Source organism: Rhinolophus ferrumequinum, chromosome X (genome assembly GCF_004115265.2).
Source record: "Rhinolophus ferrumequinum isolate MPI-CBG mRhiFer1 chromosome X, mRhiFer1_v1.p, whole genome shotgun sequence".
Classification (NCBI taxonomy): Eukaryota; Metazoa; Chordata; class Mammalia; order Chiroptera; family Rhinolophidae; genus Rhinolophus; species Rhinolophus ferrumequinum.
The window spans coordinates 110024861-110045143 of NC_046284.1; the positions used below are offsets into that span (position 1 = coordinate 110024861).

Sequence of the window (20283 nt, forward strand, 5' to 3'; positions counted from 1 at the left end):
CTTTGCAAAATATCCCAAATGGAGAATTTTGTAATGTTTTGATTCCTGTTTTCTGTCACTCAATGGATCAAACAATAACTTTAGCTCTAACTACTATATAATAAAATAAAAAAGAATTGGTGGCAAAAGGGGTTAGCTATTATTTATTCATTCACTCACTCACTCGTTCACTCACTCATTCGTTCATCTAATAGTACCTGGCTTACTATGGGTTATATGCTACCTTAGGCACTGGGTGTAAAAGACGGGTATAAGAAACTTATATTCTGGTGGGTAGAGATGGAAAATCAATCAGTGTACAATATTTAATATTATGTTCATAGTGATAAAGCTGTGAAGAATATAAAGCAGTGTTACATACCGGAGGATGAATGGTATTGGTGGTGGTGGGAGGGAGGCATTTGAGTCAGACTGGGTTGTCAGGGTAGGACTCTCTAAGGGGAAAATATTTGAACTGAGACCCGAATGGCAAGATCTATAAATATACAAATATACAGAGGGTGCCAAAAAAATGTATGCACATTTTAAGAAAGGAAAAAACTGTATTAAAATTGCAATACTCAATATATACCGATAACAAAAGATGAATACAAGTCATGTGTATATATATTTTTGGCACCCCCGGTATATGATAAGGTTAGTGCTGTTTGGAATACAAGGTTTCTCTGGAGTTCCCAAATGTCCAATATCAAAGGAAAAGGAGTAGTGAGTGATAAGAATGTGAAATGAGGGACATTTTTATTTTAGCTCCTAGAACATGGCTAATATATTATGTTGAAATATACAAAATAGCTGATATTTCATCATTTAACCTACAAAAACAGCATTTGGTTAAACTCAATAGCTGGAACTGAACAAAGTTAGGTCATGTAGTCAGGTACATGTTATTTAGTGAGGTTTGCCAGCATTAATTCACTATTTAAGAACTACTTAAGTATTTAATTGCCCTCATTGCCTAAACCCAAATCTGCATAAAATCTACATAAATTACATAATTATAAAACATTTATTGGACAGATTTACAGTGTCAGATATGGAAACTAAATGCCTTCTGGCATTACCTCATTTAATCCTCATACAACCTCATAAATACTGTCACCACAAGATTTAACAATGTAGACACTGAGGTCTAGAGGTGTTAAATAACTTAATCAATCCTACCACTTGCAAATTGTAGAGTGACAAAGCAAGGATTTGAAGTGAGGAATGTCTCCACAAACTGTATTCTAAGTTCTTATCACTTAAGTGTTTATAGGAAAACATGCTTATTAATTTCAAAAGTCAATAGTAATTATATCTAACTAGCAATATATTCAGTTATGTAATGTTTATCCCCTTTTAGATACCTAACATTTTGTTAGTGCCAAGACTTTTAAATGACATGATGTGATCTGGGGTATGTGTTTGCTTACATTTTTTCAAGAACAAATTATTTGAGGACATAACACATAATAGAAAAGGATCATGAAATATATGGTGATGGAAGGAGAACTGACTCTGGGTGGTGAACACACAATGGGATTTATAGATGATGTATTACAGAATTGTACACCTGAAATCTATGCAATTTTACTAACAATTGTCACCCCAATAAATTTTTTTTTAAAAAAGAAAAGGATCATGTGGATAGCAATGATAAGCAGTTTGATACATTTCTTTATGGTCTTAAAAACAAATCAAGGTTAGTCTAAACTATTTAGAATTTTTCCATTTCCCTTGTTTTTAGGCATGGGCAAGTGGTGCAACCTTAGCCAATGTAATCTGGGGCTAAGTCTGCTGGAAGGATTCAGGAAGTTTTCCTTGATCTCCTAGAAAGGACTAAAGATACAGTCTGGTCTTTAGATGCTAGCTTATAAGAAGTGATGCCTGCAGCTGTTAGCATTACAGAAAGGTTAACTGAGAGTCCTGATACTGCAGAACCATGAAATTCACTCCAGAACAACTCACCTCTGAACTTTCTGTAAATTAAGATAACTTTTCCTCATTATTTAAGCCAAAAAAATGGAGGTTGTGATGAAAAACCCAACCTATAACCAACGTTAAAATTATGGCTAGACTAATCTTTAGTGTTTTATGTCTGCTTAACAGTCTTTATTCAAAATCAGACAATATGGTATTAAGAGAATATTTGTTTACTACTTTCCAGATTTTTCTGTGTTCTTTCTTTATATACATTTGTTACATAACCGGTCAAGAACGATGCCCTTAAACTTCACAAAAGTGACATATTTAAGGTTCTTTGCTATTCTTTCTCTGACTTTAATGTATGTCTTTTTATTCACATTGTTTATATATCTTTTCCACCTATTCCCTTTAGATCCGAACTATAATTTAAGATATTATTGATGATAATGCTGTTCCAAATTCGTTGTGTTTGTGCATAATTCATCTTGAAAATAAATAAAACAGTAAAAAGTATTGCAACCTTTTTCTTTATTTTCAACTTGCTCCTTTTCCCCCTTTAACACAATTTGATACTCTGGGAATATCTTCCCCTTGCCCACACACTTCATATCTGAATGTTCTTAAAAATAAAATTCATGGCATTTAGAAACTCTTCAGGAAATTACTCTAGGACTCTTAAAATGACTGAAGAGGATTAATTTATCTTTTTTCTGCACTGTGTTGAGAGTCATTATCTAGTCTCTCTGCTTAGGTAATTTAAAATATTAGGCCAATGAGCTGCATATTTTGTGTAGCTCTTAAGTTACCAATGGTGTGCAAAGGATGTTAGATTAAAAAAAAAACACACTTTAAAACACATTTCTCAGCAGATCTCATTTTGAAAGCATCAATACGTATTTTGGCCAGATAACCTGATGTGTATTGTACCTACAAGGTAACAGATTTTATCTATCCTCCAACCACTATCCCCCCACCAAAAAAGAAACGCCTAGGTTTTGCCTTAGATTTCTAAGATCAAGCTAATAAATGTGTAAATTAAGTGAGAATACTGGTAGGTTATCTCTAAGACAATGAGAAGGAGCACATTATAACTTCATTGAGTATACAGAGCCATCAAGAATGTACAGCTAATAAAGAGTACTCTTATAACTGCCAGGAGGGAAATCAGCAGGATTAAGGGATAAAGCTTTTGAAAAACTCCTCTAAATTGCCTAGTATGGCGAAGGAAAGAGAACTATTTCAAGCAGACTTCAAGCTGCATTAACCAAAACAGTATTTTAGTGTTACAGCAGGTGATTTCTGAATGAAATGTATCTTTATATTTTGTCCCACACTTTTATGATTTACACTCCTTGAAAGTTGCATAGGCTGACATAATTTATAATTTAATTTAACTTAAGTATTAGAAGGCCCACACCTCAGTAAGCTTCGAAACTGCTAATTGGGATAATAGGAAATTACTTGTCTTCTCCCAAATGCCAATGAAGTAGGTCAGGATAATTAATATGCCACCTGACTTTTCCTGTCAAAGGAAAACAAGATAGGTCTCATCTGTGTACTTTCAGTACAATCCATTTTAGACTAAAATGAGTTCAGCCTCAGAAAAATCAGTGTGACTCAGTTAAAAACTGAATTGAAAAATAAGACAAAAGGTAGTTCAATCATGAGAACACAGATTGAAGTCTGTTCTAAAGAAGGCTAAATTTACACTTCATAAACAGAGCCACATTCCACATTGTGGGGACAGAGCCCCAAAAAGCAGTTTCCAGGCTCTCGGCCTCACATAGAAAGGTGCTGGCTCAGGTAGTAAATGGCCATCGACTGTGATTGGATGGCCATCAGCTGTGGCTAGTTGGCCGTCAGCTGTAACCAGTGAGCCATTAGCCATGAATATAACTGCCGTGGCTAGGCTAGCAAAAAAGGGGGAGCTAGCAAGAAGATGGTGGCTGAGTCTGCAAGCGGCACAGTGAGGGTTGAGAATTGTGTTGCTCCTGGTTCCTGTGTCTCCAATCCAGCCGCCAGTGAGAGTATAGTGGTGTGACTCCCCTACCTATGGCTCCGTGGGTGTTCCTTTTTGGCCTCACCAGGTCCTGCGTTCTTATGTGGGGAGCGGGAGCAGAGACCCCACAGACCCTGCCTGACACCCCGCACGACACACATCTATAAGGAAACTAAAAAACCATTTAGGTGTCAGATTTAGGTACATCTTACTTCTTAGATTGCTTTGTAAACTCGTAAGCACTATATAATATATATTATAGAAAATTACGGTAAATATAAATGATAAGAAAGGGGTCTGGTTGATGACAATTTTTCACCCTTAAAACTAAAAACAGGCTATATTTTCATGTTTTTTTCCATTACTCCTTCTGCCTACTCTCCTGACACTTCCTATTTTTAATTTCTTGGCAAATTGAGAAATACGTTTGGAGCTGGAGACGTATTTCCTCTGCAGGTCTGTACTTGATTAGTGCAAATTCACTTTAGTAGGTCAAATTGAATGCTGGCCTCGAGCAGAACAGTTAACAAGCACGATTGCTTGCTGGCCCGGGCGATCGCATAGTGAGCGCTCCGTATCGGCGGGTATGTCGTATGGCTGAGGCTGATGGGATGGCCACGGCTTCTTTCCCTGGTGTAGTTTTTATTCTGTTGACATAACACCAAGCAGCTTGATTTGAATAAGCAGCCTGGAATATTTATTCCTAGTGGCCAACCCAGAGCAGTCATGAACACGACACCCCTTAAGTGGACCTTAAGGATTTTTTTGAATAGTACACTGATTTTAGAGATGATGTTTCCCAAATGAAGTGTTTATCAAATTGTACAGTCCTAAATATTAGAAACAGTAATGCAGAAAACCCATCATTAGGGAGATGAATATACATTCCATTCAATGAGAACCATGTTCTAGGCAGAAAAAGCATTGCTCTGTTGAGAATGGTTTGAAGGACATTGAAACATCAAGTGGCAAGATTTATGGAAAAGTAACCAGAAAGAAATGGGGTCCTTAAAGATCGTGCACGGCCACCTTTAGTGAAGCAGAGCTGACTGAAATAGCATGAACTGCCTGCCCCACAATATTGAACCGTAAAGACTAAATGTGTAATACCAAATTTACTAACACACTTCCTAGGGCCGCTCTGCCTCATCACAACTACTCCACAAAGAGAGAGCCCACTGAAAAAGATGGAACGCATCAAATTAACTGCCCACTTGGCTTATTTGGGAACCTGAAGGAAAAACTCACCAGCTTAGGAGTGCATCAATATGGCTACAAATAAATCCAATCAACAAAACATCAAAAAAAAAAAATGGAGAGACACTAGGAAAAAAAAAATTGAAAGCCATCTACCTAGAGACGGTCTGTGGGCTACTGGAACCTGAAGGAAAAGCAAGCACAGAGCCCGGGCTTTCCTCTCAGGTCCTGGGACCTGCTTTCTGCGTTCTAGTCCTCCCTTACACAATGACGAGGAGGAACTGCTGAGTATCTAGCTTAATCGACAAAGACAGCATCAATGACTTCTACCTGTGGGAATGAAGGAATGTTTCCCGAACAGAATTCTCTATTTCAGAGAGTTGTACCTAATTTCAACACAATTGAGTTTAAAATTGTAGAGATGAAGTAATTTCCCCAATATGTCTGTAGAATACTGAACAAACCTCATATACTTACTCATAGCAGTTTGTAGTACCTGGATGACATCGAAATGAAGTTCATAACTCATCTTTAGTTAAATTTTAGAAAACAACTTCATAATTTTGATAATCATCACATTAAAAATGTATTCTCATGCTTGCCAGAACTCCTACAGAGGCCTAACATCCTAACATAGCTCCTAGATATTTCTTCCACAAGACTATTCCGTAATCTCTAATAAATGGGAATGTTGGAAAGGCATGGCAGATAATAGATGGTAGTTACCTTTCCTGCACCAACAGTATACCTTTTATAATGCTGCTCATGGTGTTTATGCTAAAGTATACTTTACATGGAAACTGGTTTAACATGAATTTTATTATCAGCAATTCATATTTTGGTGGTAGAAGTTATAATTTAATTCCCATTCAATATTGCAATGAAGATCCATACCACATAAGGCAGTCCACTGTATTTTCTTGTTAATAATTGCCAAAGTGACCCTCATTTTAAATGAGCCAAACTTGACATCGACATGAGGCTCCTGGCCTGCTGGTAACCAGTGAGCTTTCCAATTGTGATGAAGAACTTACACAACTATATCCTATAATCAAAGTCTTGTACACTCGCAAAATGGGCTCTTTGCATCCTTTAAAAAGAGAAGTGTAACGCCCTAGTCGGACCAAAGCAGTAACTGTGGTTTCATCCATATTGGCTTGGGTCATGTGTACTAACTGGCCGAGGCTTCATTTTGAATAAAGAGATGCAAATATTTTCACACTATTCCTTCTGTAATTTTTTTTTTTTGTATTTAACGTTCAGGATTTATAGCCAGACCTAGATTTTCCTTCTAAGTAAAATTAAACTGAGTTATAGCCTACCCCTTAAAGTAGCCTAGGTTTCTGAGCTGGTGTATCACATTAATTGTAAACAGATGCTTCGTATGGCATGTCGGATTAAGAACTTGAGAACTAGTAAACATATTCTTAATTCCCAAAAGACAGAGTGTACTTAATTGACTTCTCTCTCTTAAGAGTTGATTCACATAAACTGAATTTTGCAATCAATATAAATACTAAGAAAGTAAATGGATGCTTTTGGAAAATTGGTTCCTAGATATAAATTTGGCTATTTGGAGTTGATAGAAATACTGTGTGAGATTTCTTCTTGGAAAAACTCCTGGATTTTTAAGGTGTGTGTGTGTGTGTGTGTGTGTGTGTGTGTGTGTGTGTGTGTGTGTGTGTGTGTTCAATTACTTTTTCAACCAAGGTTCTGCTAACAACCTGCCTGACTTACAGTTTCTTAACCCAAACTCAGGGGGCAACAACTGTGGACCAAAGGGAGGATGCATGCAAGTGAGAACAAGTGGATAAGAGGAGGAAGAAGAAGAAATGAATACCATTAACCTTAAAAGGCAAATGGGTAATTGGAGAAAAAAGTTATTTGCTCTAGCAATGGGTGTCCTGGGATATGGGCTTCACCACTCATCTTTTTTCCTCCAAGTTACTTAAGTTCTAGAAGTAGGACACCAAGGGATACCTGACTTCCTATGGAGCAAGGGTATTATTTGAAGCAAAAAGGGAAACAGAATGCTGTTTTCTCAAAACGAGCAGTCGGAAAGATTAGGAGTGTGCACAGCTGAGAGCATCCATGAGCATACTTACTTTTGTCTCCCGAGCTTTCCCCTGCGGCCTCCCCTTCCTCCTCCTCCTCCTCCTCTTCCTCCACTTCTGTGGGCTGCACGTCATCCTGGGGGTCACAGGCACTAACCGGGGCGTTCAGACAGCAGTGGTTGAAGCCACTATCTCGAGGCAGAGTGAAACTTCGAGGCTTGCCCCCATTTCCATTTAACACTTGCATCCTCTCGCTCTCGGCTAAGGGGTATGGCCCATAGTGATCCTGGAGGTGGCACTTCTGAGTGGGCAGGGTGGACTGCCGCCTGTGCTCTGGGGAGATGGCCGCTGAGTCAGAGAAGACAGAATCCTCCAAGGGCAGAGTCTGAAGATAGTGTAATCCTGAGCTTGTCAGGGGTGTCTCAATTAAATCCTGCCAGGAGCGGCGTTGGCTGGCTGTCTTGCGAATGGGCGACACGGCACTGCTCCCAGTCACTTCCTGACGGAACTCCTCATGGGAGGACTGAGACTGAGAGGTCTCTGTGGAGGAGAGCCGGCTGTGCTTTGCTTCCACATAAGGACTGGCGCAACTCATCTGTGGAAAGGAGCCTCCAGTCAGTCTCCACACACCCAAAGACATCCCAAAGTTAGGCCCCAGCTGACATTTAACAGGACTGAGATGTAGATGTATTGAAATGCAGCTACACCAGGCTCTCATGAAAAGTCTGACATGCAAAATTTTACAATGAAAGTATAACAAAATGTGTTTATATAAGAAATATTCAGCAACTAAAAAAAAAAATCCAAGGTTTTAAAATCTCTACTCATTTGAAATCCTGAAGAATTGCTGCCAAATTCATATTTCCAGATTTTATGGCATTAGGGGATGAGAGTGAGGAGAGAGGCTTTGAGATGTGAGAACAAAGTGCCTATAATCAGACAGAACCCTTCCTCTTCTTCACAGGTGAATTCTGCTCCTATGGGTGCCACGGAAAAGCTTTCTTACGGTCTTGTCAATTCTGTGGTACTTTCTAGAGTTAAACATGCATGACATTATATCCTGATGGGGACTGGCATTTGCCTGGAGCACAAGCACTCCAGGGTACATAAATACAGAAGAAAAATTAAACATTTTTATTCCTGGAATTTAAACTTTGGGACTATATGTACTAGTACAAAGCACAACCAAAGAGAAAGGACTGGCATCAAGTGAATGCTGTAGAAGACTTGCAGGGACAGCTACTGGCTAAGTGGGACAAGCCTCACACTAGCTCTGGGGGCTAACAGAGCAGCAGAAGCCAGATTTGTTCAATGTGATCATCACAAATGGGACTGAGCCTGGCTGAGGTGAAAGTGCATGCTGTCCCTCTGGGTAAAGGAGGAGCAGCTTTCTGGCATCTTCTGCAGGCACTTGACCTTCCCACATGTTACAAACAATGTGAAGAGTTTCCTTCTTGAAATTCACATATTGCTATGATTAAAGAGCTGTTTATGAAGCTGCAGTTTCCCTTTCTTCCTCTTTTATAAATATTTTAAGGGGATTATTCAGACCTTGATGTTTTAGGGAAAAAGGGAAAATATGATATAAACCGCATCTTGTCACTGACTTCATTATTTCATTTCTCTAGCTCATCCTTGCATTCTGTTGCACTCGGTAAACCACAGCATTTATGAAAGAAATGTGCATACAGATCGGAACAATTCTGCATTTTCCTCACATTTCTCCTATTCTACTTAGGTAAGCGACATTGTTATCAAACATTTTTATTAAAAATGTGGCTTCCTTTTTAGTTATTAGCCAAAAGTACCCATTCATTTATTTAAAAAATATTTATTAAGAACTTAATAAGTAAGTGCCAATGCTGAGCTAGGCATGGGGATGTACAGATGAATAGAACAGGGTCCCTGTTCTCAAAAGTTCCCAGTCCAGTCCAGTGAGCTGTTTGCAGGCCCAAATATTCCGATTTAATATGGCTGGATTGGGCCTGAGCATCTGCATTTCTAAAATATTCCAGAGGTGAGGTGAACATGATAACCACTACACTATGGAGGATGGATCTTGAGATTATAATGCTAAACCAAGTAAGTCAGACAGAAAAAGCAGAGAATCGTATGATTTCATTGATATATGGTATATAAACCGAAAACAACAAAAGAACAAGACAAACAACTGAAAGAACAAAAACTCATAGACATAGACAATAATTTAGGGGTTACCAGAGAGTAAGGGGGGAGCGGGGCTCTGGAAGAGAGTAAATGGGGTCTAATATATGGTGATGGAAAGAGAACTGACTCTGGGTGGTGAACACACAATGTGAGGTGTATATAGATAATGTATTACAGAACTGTGCACGTGAAATCTGTGTAACTTTACTAACAATTGTTGCTCCAATAAACTTTAAAGAAAAAAATTTTTTTTAAATAAATTAATAAGAAAAAAATGAATAAATAAAATAAAATGGTCCAGAGGTGATTTTTATACACAGCCAAGGTTGAGAAGTGGCCTAGAATTATATCAACGTCTTGCACAGCACGTTTCTTATTAAAAACATGCTCAATATAGATACCGGGGGTGCCAAAAAATGTATACACATGACCTGTATTTATCTTTTGTTATCAGTATATATTGAGTATTAAAATTTTAATACAGTTTTTTCCTTTCTTAAAATGTGCATACATTTTTTGGGCACCCGCTGTATAATACTAATTGTATGAGTTGCTTCTAAAAGACATAGGAATGAACTTAATTAGTGTGGAATAGATAAGGTCAATTTATATCTTTTACTAAGAAAAAAAAATTTTGTTGTTGTTATTTCCACAAAGGCTTCTCTGACACAAATACTGTTTTCTTAATAAAACTGGTTAGATATTATGCCTGGAATCTGTGGTGACTGTTTCTCCTGATTAACTATTCTTTGTATACTTACATTTTGTCCCCCTTATTGCTTTTAGACTCCCTATTTTCTTTCCCCCTTAGAAACCTGAGGTCTGAGCTGCAATTACCACATAATTTTTTTTTAACACAAAAGGGTGTTTCAGGTCAAAGAATCTGATGCTGTATGAAGTACACTCCTATTGGCGACTTACCGAGGGAGGCCGCGGGTAAGTATCATAGGGGGGCGGAGGACTGTCCTGCTTGGGTGTTGATGGTGTATCTGCTTCTTCCTTGTCACTCTCACTCCAGTAATCTGAAAATTCACACACACGGATACATCAACATTCTATTAGATGTTTCTAGACATATTTTCAGGAACACACAATACCAGTTAATGAAAGGAAGTTTAAATTCCACTGCTATCCCTTGTTCCCCAGCACCTCCTACCCCAGACCCACGAACTTTTATTTTTAGCTGGGTGTTGAGGAGGAAAGAAGAGCACAATCACTTAATTCCAACCTCCATTTAAAGCGGGAAATTATACATAGCCACAATTTTAAGGAGTTAAGAAAAAGACACTTCATAAGCCAAATCAGGTTTAGGGTGTTTGAGATTGCAGACCAAATTATTCTGTAGCTTCAATTAATGAATGATGTCACACGATGCCTTTTACAGGTGTATCATTTTATCCCAAAGATGAACACTCAAAGAAAATCAATACATATATTACTATAGACCTCTACAGTTATAAACAGCTCCAAAAATAACATTCTAAAATCTCTTTCCTGGCTTCAATTCACTGGTTATCTAATAATCACTATTTCCAGAATCATGCTGACATAAATCTCTATAACACCATACTCCCACCTCTATTTGGAAACACATGGCAAACCCTGATTCTTGCCAAATGAAAAAGGGCAAATCTGCTGATGGGGGTTGCCAGTTCCAAACTTCTAGAACTACTTAAAAGGGTAGAAAATGTAAGCCGCTAGACAAAGTGACTTGGCAGACCTCAGGCAAGAGGGAAGGGGAAAAACTCAGAGATACATTAGTTGACTAAACAAAATACAGCACAAAGGCCAATAAACAGAATCTGTTCCACTAATATCTCAATCATTCTGTAACTGCTGGTTAATTCTTTATGTGATTTACAAGGAAAAGCCCAGAAGTATATGAATTTCAGATGATAAAAGAGAAAAGGTATTAAAACAAAAGGTTCCTTATTCTTATGAAAATCTAAACCACAAAAGAACCCTCAGAATGCTTCACTAATATTCAGATTTTGGTGAAAAATCATAGCACAGTTTTACAGGAAGCTCTCTCCACCCAGGAATTCCCACATTGTAATATTTTATATGTTTTCTTTGTGCTGCTGATTAATATTAATAAATGCAGCTAACATCTATTGAGAACTTACTATACACTGAATAGAAAGTAGTAGAAGTGGAATTTGAACTAAGAACTTGCCTTGCTCTAAACCTCGGAGGACTAAGTCACTGGGACTCTTCTATGACACAGCGGGAATATTTAATGTGACATACGTTCATAATCCTTTAAGCACCCCTGCTCCTGCTGCTCCGTAACTCTGGCTACTGTGTACAGAAATCCTTTAGCAATGGAGATTATTATATTTTGGCCTCAAAATACAAGGTCTCTGAAACTTCTATTCCTACTGTAATTACTCCCTTTGAGTAGAAGATAAGCAAAGACTAGTTAATCTAAATTTGATGTCTGGTTTTTATATTGGATCGTGCTGGTGATGGCCAGTATAGTAAGTCTCCCACAAATACGAACTGATGTAGTTCCCAGAAATGGACCCAGCAAACACTGGTCGGAAAAGCATGAACTACATACTCGGGCAGATATGTAGGTTCATTTCTTGGCTGTACCATTTACCATCCTTGTGCTCTTACGATGGTTACTTAACCTCTCTGAGTCTATTTTGTCATCTGTAAAAGGGGGTCAACAATAACTGCCTTTCACAACTGTGTGTGTGTGTGGGTATTAAATAAGATAACATATATTCAAGAGCCTTTGCACCTTGAAAACACTCAATAAATATTAGGACCCCTGGTCTTCTTGGGTGGATTTGTAGGCAGCATTCCAGGGCAGTCTGACTCAGATCACATAGGAAATAAATGCTTGGTGATCATCTTCTTAGTCATTAGTTTTTTCTTGTATCAAGTTCCATCAATGAAAAGTGAATTCTGGAGCTCTGGGGCTTGGGTTGGGGAGTTTTGTAGAAACTTGAAATACTACTGGGAAGTCAGTGCTAGAGATGAAGCAGCCCTCACATCCCATCCCCAAGCAGTGGGCTTGCCAAGATCACTCTGCTTTTACTCTTCCCACTCTTCCCAGAAACGGGCATCTGGCTGAGTTTCTCCTTGAACTTTGCACCAATACCTTGGAGTTTCAAGGAGTTAGCACTTCAAGTGGTCATATTATTAGCATACTGACAAGGAAATGATCATCACCATTTTATCAAGATCGCTATAGCTATCATGACAAGTGACAGATTTGGGAGAGTTTCTCTCCACTTCCCCCGCCCTGCGCCCCCTCCCCCAGCTAAATCAGGAAGAACTTTAGTCCACTATTTGATGTAATTCTTGGTTTATTAAAAAGCGCCATCAATCAAAAGTTTTCTTGGGTTGCCTAAGAAAAGAATGAAATACCACTTTGCAAATTAACTTCATTTCTCACACTGAGCTTTATGTCTCTGAGAGAGCAATGAGAGAGAACAAGCTACATAGAAAATTTAGTCAGGCTTTTTTGGGTTTGTGTGGAAAATTACAGGCACACTATTGCTTAGAGGCTGAAAGTAGTCTGATCTTCATTCTAAGAGCAAATTAATTTATTTTTCTTAGCTATCTATTTAGCACAAAATAAATGGATGTTTTTAACGTCTCTTGCAGTACTACTCAATTTTATAAGTAACTAATCATGAATCAACAGTGCCATCAGTAGAACAGGAAAATTTCCACTTCTTTTTTTTCTCTATTAGTTTCAGGTGTACAAAACAACATAGTGATTAGATATTTATATACCTCACAAAGTGATAACCCCAATAAGTCTATTATCCTTCTGACACTGTACATAGTTATTATAATGCTATTGACTATATTCCCTATGCTGTACTTTATATCCCCATGACTATTTTTTTAATTATAGTTGACCCACTTTACTTCTCATGTTGATACAAAAGGATAATTTGAAAAATTGACTTTTTCATCTAGAACCATCAAAGAAATACAATCTATTTCATTCATTTTTATGTGATTAAAGCTCTACAAAGACCTTACATGTGAATGCAAGTAATGTGTTATGAATGTCTCACTTGAAGCTGGAAAAATCTGGAAGAATGATTAGCAGACAATTAGCCAAATCGTGACCTTGGAAGAATTTAGTATAAACCTGTTTTCTCTAAGTACAACAACAAAGAATGAAAGAGACCCTCATATCTTTTACACTTCTATAGTTACAGACAGTAATTCACTAAACTTTTATTTAAGTCAATGAGTCACTTCTAAGCTTCACTGAGTATTTAAATAGAAACCGTATTTGGCAGTTACTCCTTTGCATCTTTGTGAAATATTCCCAATTCTCAAACAGCTATATTTTGTATGAAGTTTAACATCAGTCCTAAGAGTGGTACTCAGGAGATGTCAAATAACTCTATAGAAGTGTGGAGCAGGCACACGCATCCAGTAGTTTTCTATATAGAATACTGTGAGACCGACTCATGCAGAAGGTAGGAAGTCTGTTTCTGACCTATGTAAGAGTGCCTGAGGAACGCACACTCTGTGGAAGTCCAAATTATTACAGAGATTCTGGTTGCAAGAATAGTAACTATTAGCTCCTGCCTCTGATCGTCTACCACACTCCAGTAGGCACTAAAATATATACTCACATGACAGACCAGGGCAGCATGAATCCATGGAATGAATACTTTTTGGAGCCTGCATGTGTAATATAACTTTGCAGTTCTTTCATCCATAATGAAATTTGGGTAAATAATATCAAGGACAAAGGAAATTCACTAAAATCAAGACCACACTCAGCTTCAAAGTAATGCCAAGTGCTAAAGTACAAAAGTTAAGCCTACAAATCCAAGCTTCCTTATTCAGGTATATGGATTTTTTTTCATAGGTTCATGTTCCTAGCAGGACATTGCCTACGCTTTTAATTCTTGCATCTTAAAAAGATCAGAAATAAATCTACACGTACCTTTAAAGAACAGTTCTTTACCTTTTAAAGAAATTTGAAAAGGAAGGCTGGTTGTTTTTGTTTTTTTTTTTAGCACTCTCACCACAATTTTAGGCCTATAAATTAAGTTGAAGCATGAAGGTCGGGAATAAACTTTTAACAGTGAAGAAATGTGACTCAGTAACTGGCCTTACACTCATAGTCTTTGCTGGGGTTTGCCTGTGCACACTGATTTCAGGAAGATGGCTTCCACATTATTTGTGGAACTATCCATGCTGCTTCTACTCCAGGCATGTTTTATTTTGTTACTTCCTTGACTCCACATCTTTCTCCTCCTGCAAAGAGTCAGTTCAGATAATAGAGCCAACATAAAGCTTTTCCCCAGCCCCCATGTGGAAGGAATCTCTCCAGTCTCAAAGCCATGAAATTTGATTTGTACTTTCTTACATTTCACTTTCTAGATTGTTCTAAGAGTATCTTTTTTACTAGAATTCAACGTAATTTTAGGCAGGACGGGTGCCTATTTCACCTTGACATAGAGTGCTAGTTGAAGGCCTTAGACTACACTTAATATTGAATAAAACATTTTCTCTCCCTTTCCACTGGTGACTTTATATCAGGCTCACTGATCACTTTCTCCAGCAAGTATTTCTTCATTAATCCTCTCTCCTTCACAGACTTTTAAAAACAATTTGTACTCACTTAGCAAATTTTCTTTAATCAGCTGAACATTATACAAAAATTAGTACTGATTTATGTTGCTCTTCAATTTTTCTTAACCAATGTCAAGTGTGTATTTTTGAGATCCTCAAGATAATAGATTCCCATTGGCAGTAACCATGTTTTGCTATTTCTTTGAAATCTCCCTGCCCTATCTCTTCACTCCGCACCGCTCCACTCACCCCTAATCCGTCAGCCCATGGCTCTAAACCAGGGGTTGGTAAACTCTGGCCTGCAGGCCAATGAGGTGCTCTGCCTGTTTCTTTAAGGCCTGTGAGTCATGAATGGTTTTTACATTTTTGAGTGGTCAAAAAAAAGCAAAAGAAGAATATTTTTCAAAATGTGAAAAGTGATATGAAATTCAATCCCAGTGTCCATAAATAAAGCTTGATTGGAGCATAGTCACACCCCTTCATGTGTCTACAGCTGCTTTTGTGCTGCAACAGCAGAGCTGAGTAGTTGCAGCAGAAACCTTATGACCTAAGAGCTTGTAATATTTACTATTTGGCTCCTTACAGAAAGTTTGCTGACCCCTGCCCTACACATTTGCTGTCAGGGTAGTTTTAGGATCTGGTTATCTTCTTTAGATCTCGCTAACCTTTAGTTTTCAGATGTTTTTCAAAGTTTTGTCAGTCATTTGTACTCTGAGAGGAAACAGAAGGTTTTTAAAATTTCCACATCAATAAACAGGCTATGCCCACTGGATACACGACTAGAACTATGTTTGCATGTGTATCAATCTGTGGAATTCTTTCGACTGTAGGATGTCTCAAAAATTCTCAAAAAACTATGTATGCTTCCAAGCAATATACAGCAAACACTCTTTGGGAAATGTGATGCCACTTCAGAACGGTGACCACAGCTTTTGTTAAGATTTTAATTCTGCATCATAACATTGTGTTTCATAAATCTGAGGTCACTACCAAGGCAAGTTCCATAAGATCACAGAGTTACACAGTAACAGAAGTGAAGAACATAACCAAATGAGATAATTTATGGAAGAAGGGATCCTTCATCTGAACTCTTTACATAAGAGGTCACTTAAATGTCTATCAGTCTACTAAACAGAAACAACTCACCACCAGGACCTACATGTGGGTCAATATACAGAACCAATTACAGATTTTTTAATTTTTAAGAATTTTTTCCTTCTGTAGTAAATAGACTCAGAGAGACGGCAACAAACAGAAGAGAACTTCACATTAGTCACTTGAAAATTTTGAGAGTTTATTTCCTATCTGTTTAATTTATTAAACCTTACCTGTAAGATGCAATGGTTTGGATTCAAAGTGCCCAGAAGAGAAATAACCACAAAGTAACATAGGTATTTTCTCTAAGTGATAGCAGTGAATCACAGTAGAGGATAACAGCAAGAAAAAACAAAGTATAACACAACTGTAAAAAAAAGTATTCCTTTACCTTGTTCTTGCTTAATCCTCTCTCTTTCTGCATATCCTGCAGTCAGGATATTAATTCTGTTAAGCCATCTGAAAAAACAAATATTAAATTCAATAACTTTGCAATTTAATTTCTCATACAATGAGCTATAATTTGCTGTGGTACAAATTGTTCCCACACCAAAGATGCTATTTTAAAAGTCTTGGGCAAACCCGTTAATATCTGTAACATAAAGGGTTATGAGATCATTAAAGCCCTATTAGCTCTGTTGCTCCAATGTGGAAGCACTCAAACTATTTCTGCTGTTCCGATTCTTCAGAACAGATGCTCCTTTAGAGGTATTTAAACAATATCAGATATGATTTATCCTGATAAGGGAAAAAGTTGTGGACCTTGTCTGTCAAAGTAAGTTTTACAATGAAATATGAGTTTTAATGAAGCTCATTTAAGTTTAATGATACAAGGGGAAACATTTCTTGGGAGTACTTCAGAAATTTACCACCAAATACAAGGGTATTAAGTTTTCCAAAGATAAAATGAGCACATACAATTTTAACCTCTGTTTAGATCCTGAAAATTTATTCCATGAACGATAATAACTTAAAAATAAATCTTAGTTCTTTCCTCTTTCAGCCATGCTGCTATTACCAGTGTAGGAGACTGCCTGAAGCAAACCATTGTTTCAATCTCCATCTTTTGTCCCACTGGGTCTCTCTCCTGTGTTCATTATTCCAATTGTTTATACTGCATCAGATTAGAAAATCACAAAATCTATAAACTAATCTTATAATTTCCCATTGGTCATTGTGAGCTATGATCCATACACTTTCTGAAATCAGAAATTAAGGGAAGAACCCACCTTCCAAAGTAGCTTGAGTAAGTTTGGAATCACTAGTATAGCTAACATCATTAAACTGTGGAATAAGCTGATTGAGGTATATTTTTAAGAAAAAGTTGTATTTGAGAAGTTTTTCTCCTAAGAGCTTATCTCCTGTTAAGTGGATGATGACATTCTTTGAGGTGACTCGGATGTTTCATCATTTATGCCAAGAGGTGTTAACTGTGCAGATACTTTTAGAATATCTTGAAAAAGGAGGAAAGCTGTGTCTCAGACAAAAATCACATCTATGGAAATTTAAGCTTTAATTTTAAGAATAAGTCACTTAACGCCTAACTTCATTTTGACAAAACCTACAATATAATTATCACCTCAAGTATGTTTGGGAAGTGAAGAAGGGACTGGAGTAGAGATGGAATAAAATAAAGATCGATCAAATGAATTCTGTAGCATGGTACACACACACATACACACACACACACACACACACACACACACCAGAAAATGATAAACTGTAAGTGAAAAAGTCAATATCATAACAAATAACCTTTTAAAAATGATTTAATCATTAGTAAAAGGTCAAAATTAAAATCTAGTCTATAGGTCATTTGTAGTGAGAAAGGGGTTGAATTTGTACTACAAGGCAAATCTTAGCACTCTTGGGAAAGATAACTCTGGTTCTTTTTGGGTAAAAATGATGATAATACCACTAGAGGAACACTTATCATTGAATTTTAATTCAGTGTCTCATATTTACTACTTTAAAAAATATCACTAGAATTTCATTTTATTAGAGCCTAAAGAATAATGAGGTCTTTATGAGATGAATCAGGAAACTAAAAAGAGGCTTCCTTAATTTTTCAGTTCAACAACATTTATTAAGTGTTTGCTATAGGCTAAACAATGAGCTATGTTTTGGGGGTACAAAACTTATTAAGAGATAATTCTTGCCTTCAGTGAGCTCCAAAATTGCTAAATTTCATAAGACAATTGAAAAATTAAACTGCTTTTAGGAAGAAACATTCTGTTCATAATAAAAACTCCTTAGAAATTGTGTGGATAAATTCAGGCAACTGTGCATAGCCACAACAGGCTGAACAATATACAAATGTTGGTGCAGTCTTAGATGAAGTCCTTAAGGCTTCATCTAGAAGATGACTGCCTATACACTTGCTGCAGTTACGATTTCGTATTTATAGGCAATTATGAACAGCAGATGTATATGCACTAAATGAGTCTAGAAATATTTATTCAGAACCTATGTGTGTCAGGTACTGTTCTAGGCACTGAGGAAACAGGTAAACAAAACAAAGTGTCTGCCTTCATGATACCTATATTAGGAGGGAGACAGACAATAAGTAAGGATACAAATAAACATATGTCAAACAGTAGCAAGTGTATTAAAAAAAAAAAGCAAGGTATAAAATTAGAATGTAAAAGTGCTCTGGATGGGGGGAGGCTGTTTTAAGATAAGTTGGTCAGGAGTACAAGCACTGAATTTAGAATCTTGTCAAACATGTTGATGGAGAAGTTCCTTAATATTAAGTTTAAATTCAGTACTTACCATACCACCAATTCTTTAAAACAAGAAGATATAGGTAAGGGGATATTGGGCCTACAGTGAACAATCCAGTGAGGGTGTCAATAACTGACACAGAACAACGTATTGAGAGGGAAAAAAAGAGTAAGAACCATGGGAGAAATGTACAGATGCTAATTACTAAGTAGAAGTTAGTGAGTCCTCACAATTACCAGGACAAATGTGCTGATATGATCAGAAATATATAGGGCAGATGAATTCAGTAAATAAATTTCAGAATACTTGAGAAACATGATATTTTGTTTTCTTCACACAGATTTCACAAACTGGGAAAATTTTTAAAAAATTTTTCAATACTCATTTCTTAGGAGGGAACAGATGGCTGGTGGTAGGGTGATTTTGCAAATTATCTCACAATCAAACTTACAGCTGCTAAAAATAGAAGGTGAGATTTTAATATTCTATGTGTATGTGTGTACATATATACATATATTTGGATTTATGTATGTATACATAGGTATATGTATATGTATGAGTGTGTGTATATATATGTAGATATACACACACAGATTTTATAGACGAAAATTAAATTTAAGCATCACTTTTTCATTCCAATTACTAGATCCTGTCAAAACGGGCACTACATATTTTAAATACATATGATAATGCTTTAGAAATTATGAAATAACCAGATAAAGCATATATTTATAATCATTATAATTAGTATAATCATAATTATTACAAATACATCATCTCTTGAAGACTTAGGTACATGCCTTTAAAAGATTACATAGAGAATAACGAACACCTAGGTTATCTTGCTGTTACGTAGCAAACAGGTTACTGAACAAAGTTGTTGGAGGGTGTCTCTCCCCACGACTAATCCTCTGTGAATATTTTCAACACTGAATCTCCTGATTTCTATTAACAAATAAAACTTTTAAAACTTGCCCATTGAAAGTAGACATCAGGAATATGTTTACAAAAAAGAAAAAGCAAAGCAAAAAACAACAGAAGTCCATTATACTTCAATTTTAAAAAAGATTCACTATTTCAGGACAATTTAATTCTGAAGGTTGTAGTACACCATGGAAAGGCTTACATAAAACAGCACTCTTAAATGTATGATGGGAGACAATGTCATAGAAATGGCAGCGTGAGGTGAGCCTCTTGAAATCTTCCCTGGTATTTACAACAAATTGAATAACTATAACTCCACAAAGGATTCCCTGCATGGCAGACAGGCAAGACTAGGAGACGCGCAACGGAAATCATCTAAAGGTTGGGAAATTGGGTGAGTGGGGGAGGAGGAAAAGGGAGAGCGAGGAGATGCTGGCAGCTGGTGAGGGAAGCAGACCAGAGCTTGGAGCTCCGAGCTCACTGCATTCCGGAACTACCGCAGGAGAGGGAAGACTTCGAACTGCTAATGCACCCCTTATGGCCTACAGTCCCACCTGAGGGATCAGTATATACCATGGCTGAACCCAATGCTCAGGGCAGAGACTTCGGAGCAAAGATAGAGGGTAAAAGGGTAAAAATGGAGGTTTAAGCTCT

At 37.1% G+C, this 20283-nt stretch overlaps 1 protein-coding gene across 6 annotated transcripts in view; it reads right to left on the minus strand.

Moving 5' to 3' along the window:
- CNKSR2 (connector enhancer of kinase suppressor of Ras 2) overlaps positions 1-20283 on the minus strand; it is a 296636-nt gene that overhangs the window by 36975 nt on the left and 239378 nt on the right. For all 6 annotated transcript variants that reach the window (XM_033106612.1, XM_033106623.1, XM_033106633.1 and 3 more), the window contains 3 exons: positions 16373-16440; positions 10243-10343; positions 7207-7750 (listed from right to left, as the gene is read on the minus strand). In XM_033106612.1, coding sequence (XP_032962503.1) covers positions 7207-7750; positions 10243-10343; positions 16373-16440 — 713 coding nt within the window. The remainder of the gene's footprint in view (positions 1-7206; positions 7751-10242; positions 10344-16372; positions 16441-20283) is intronic.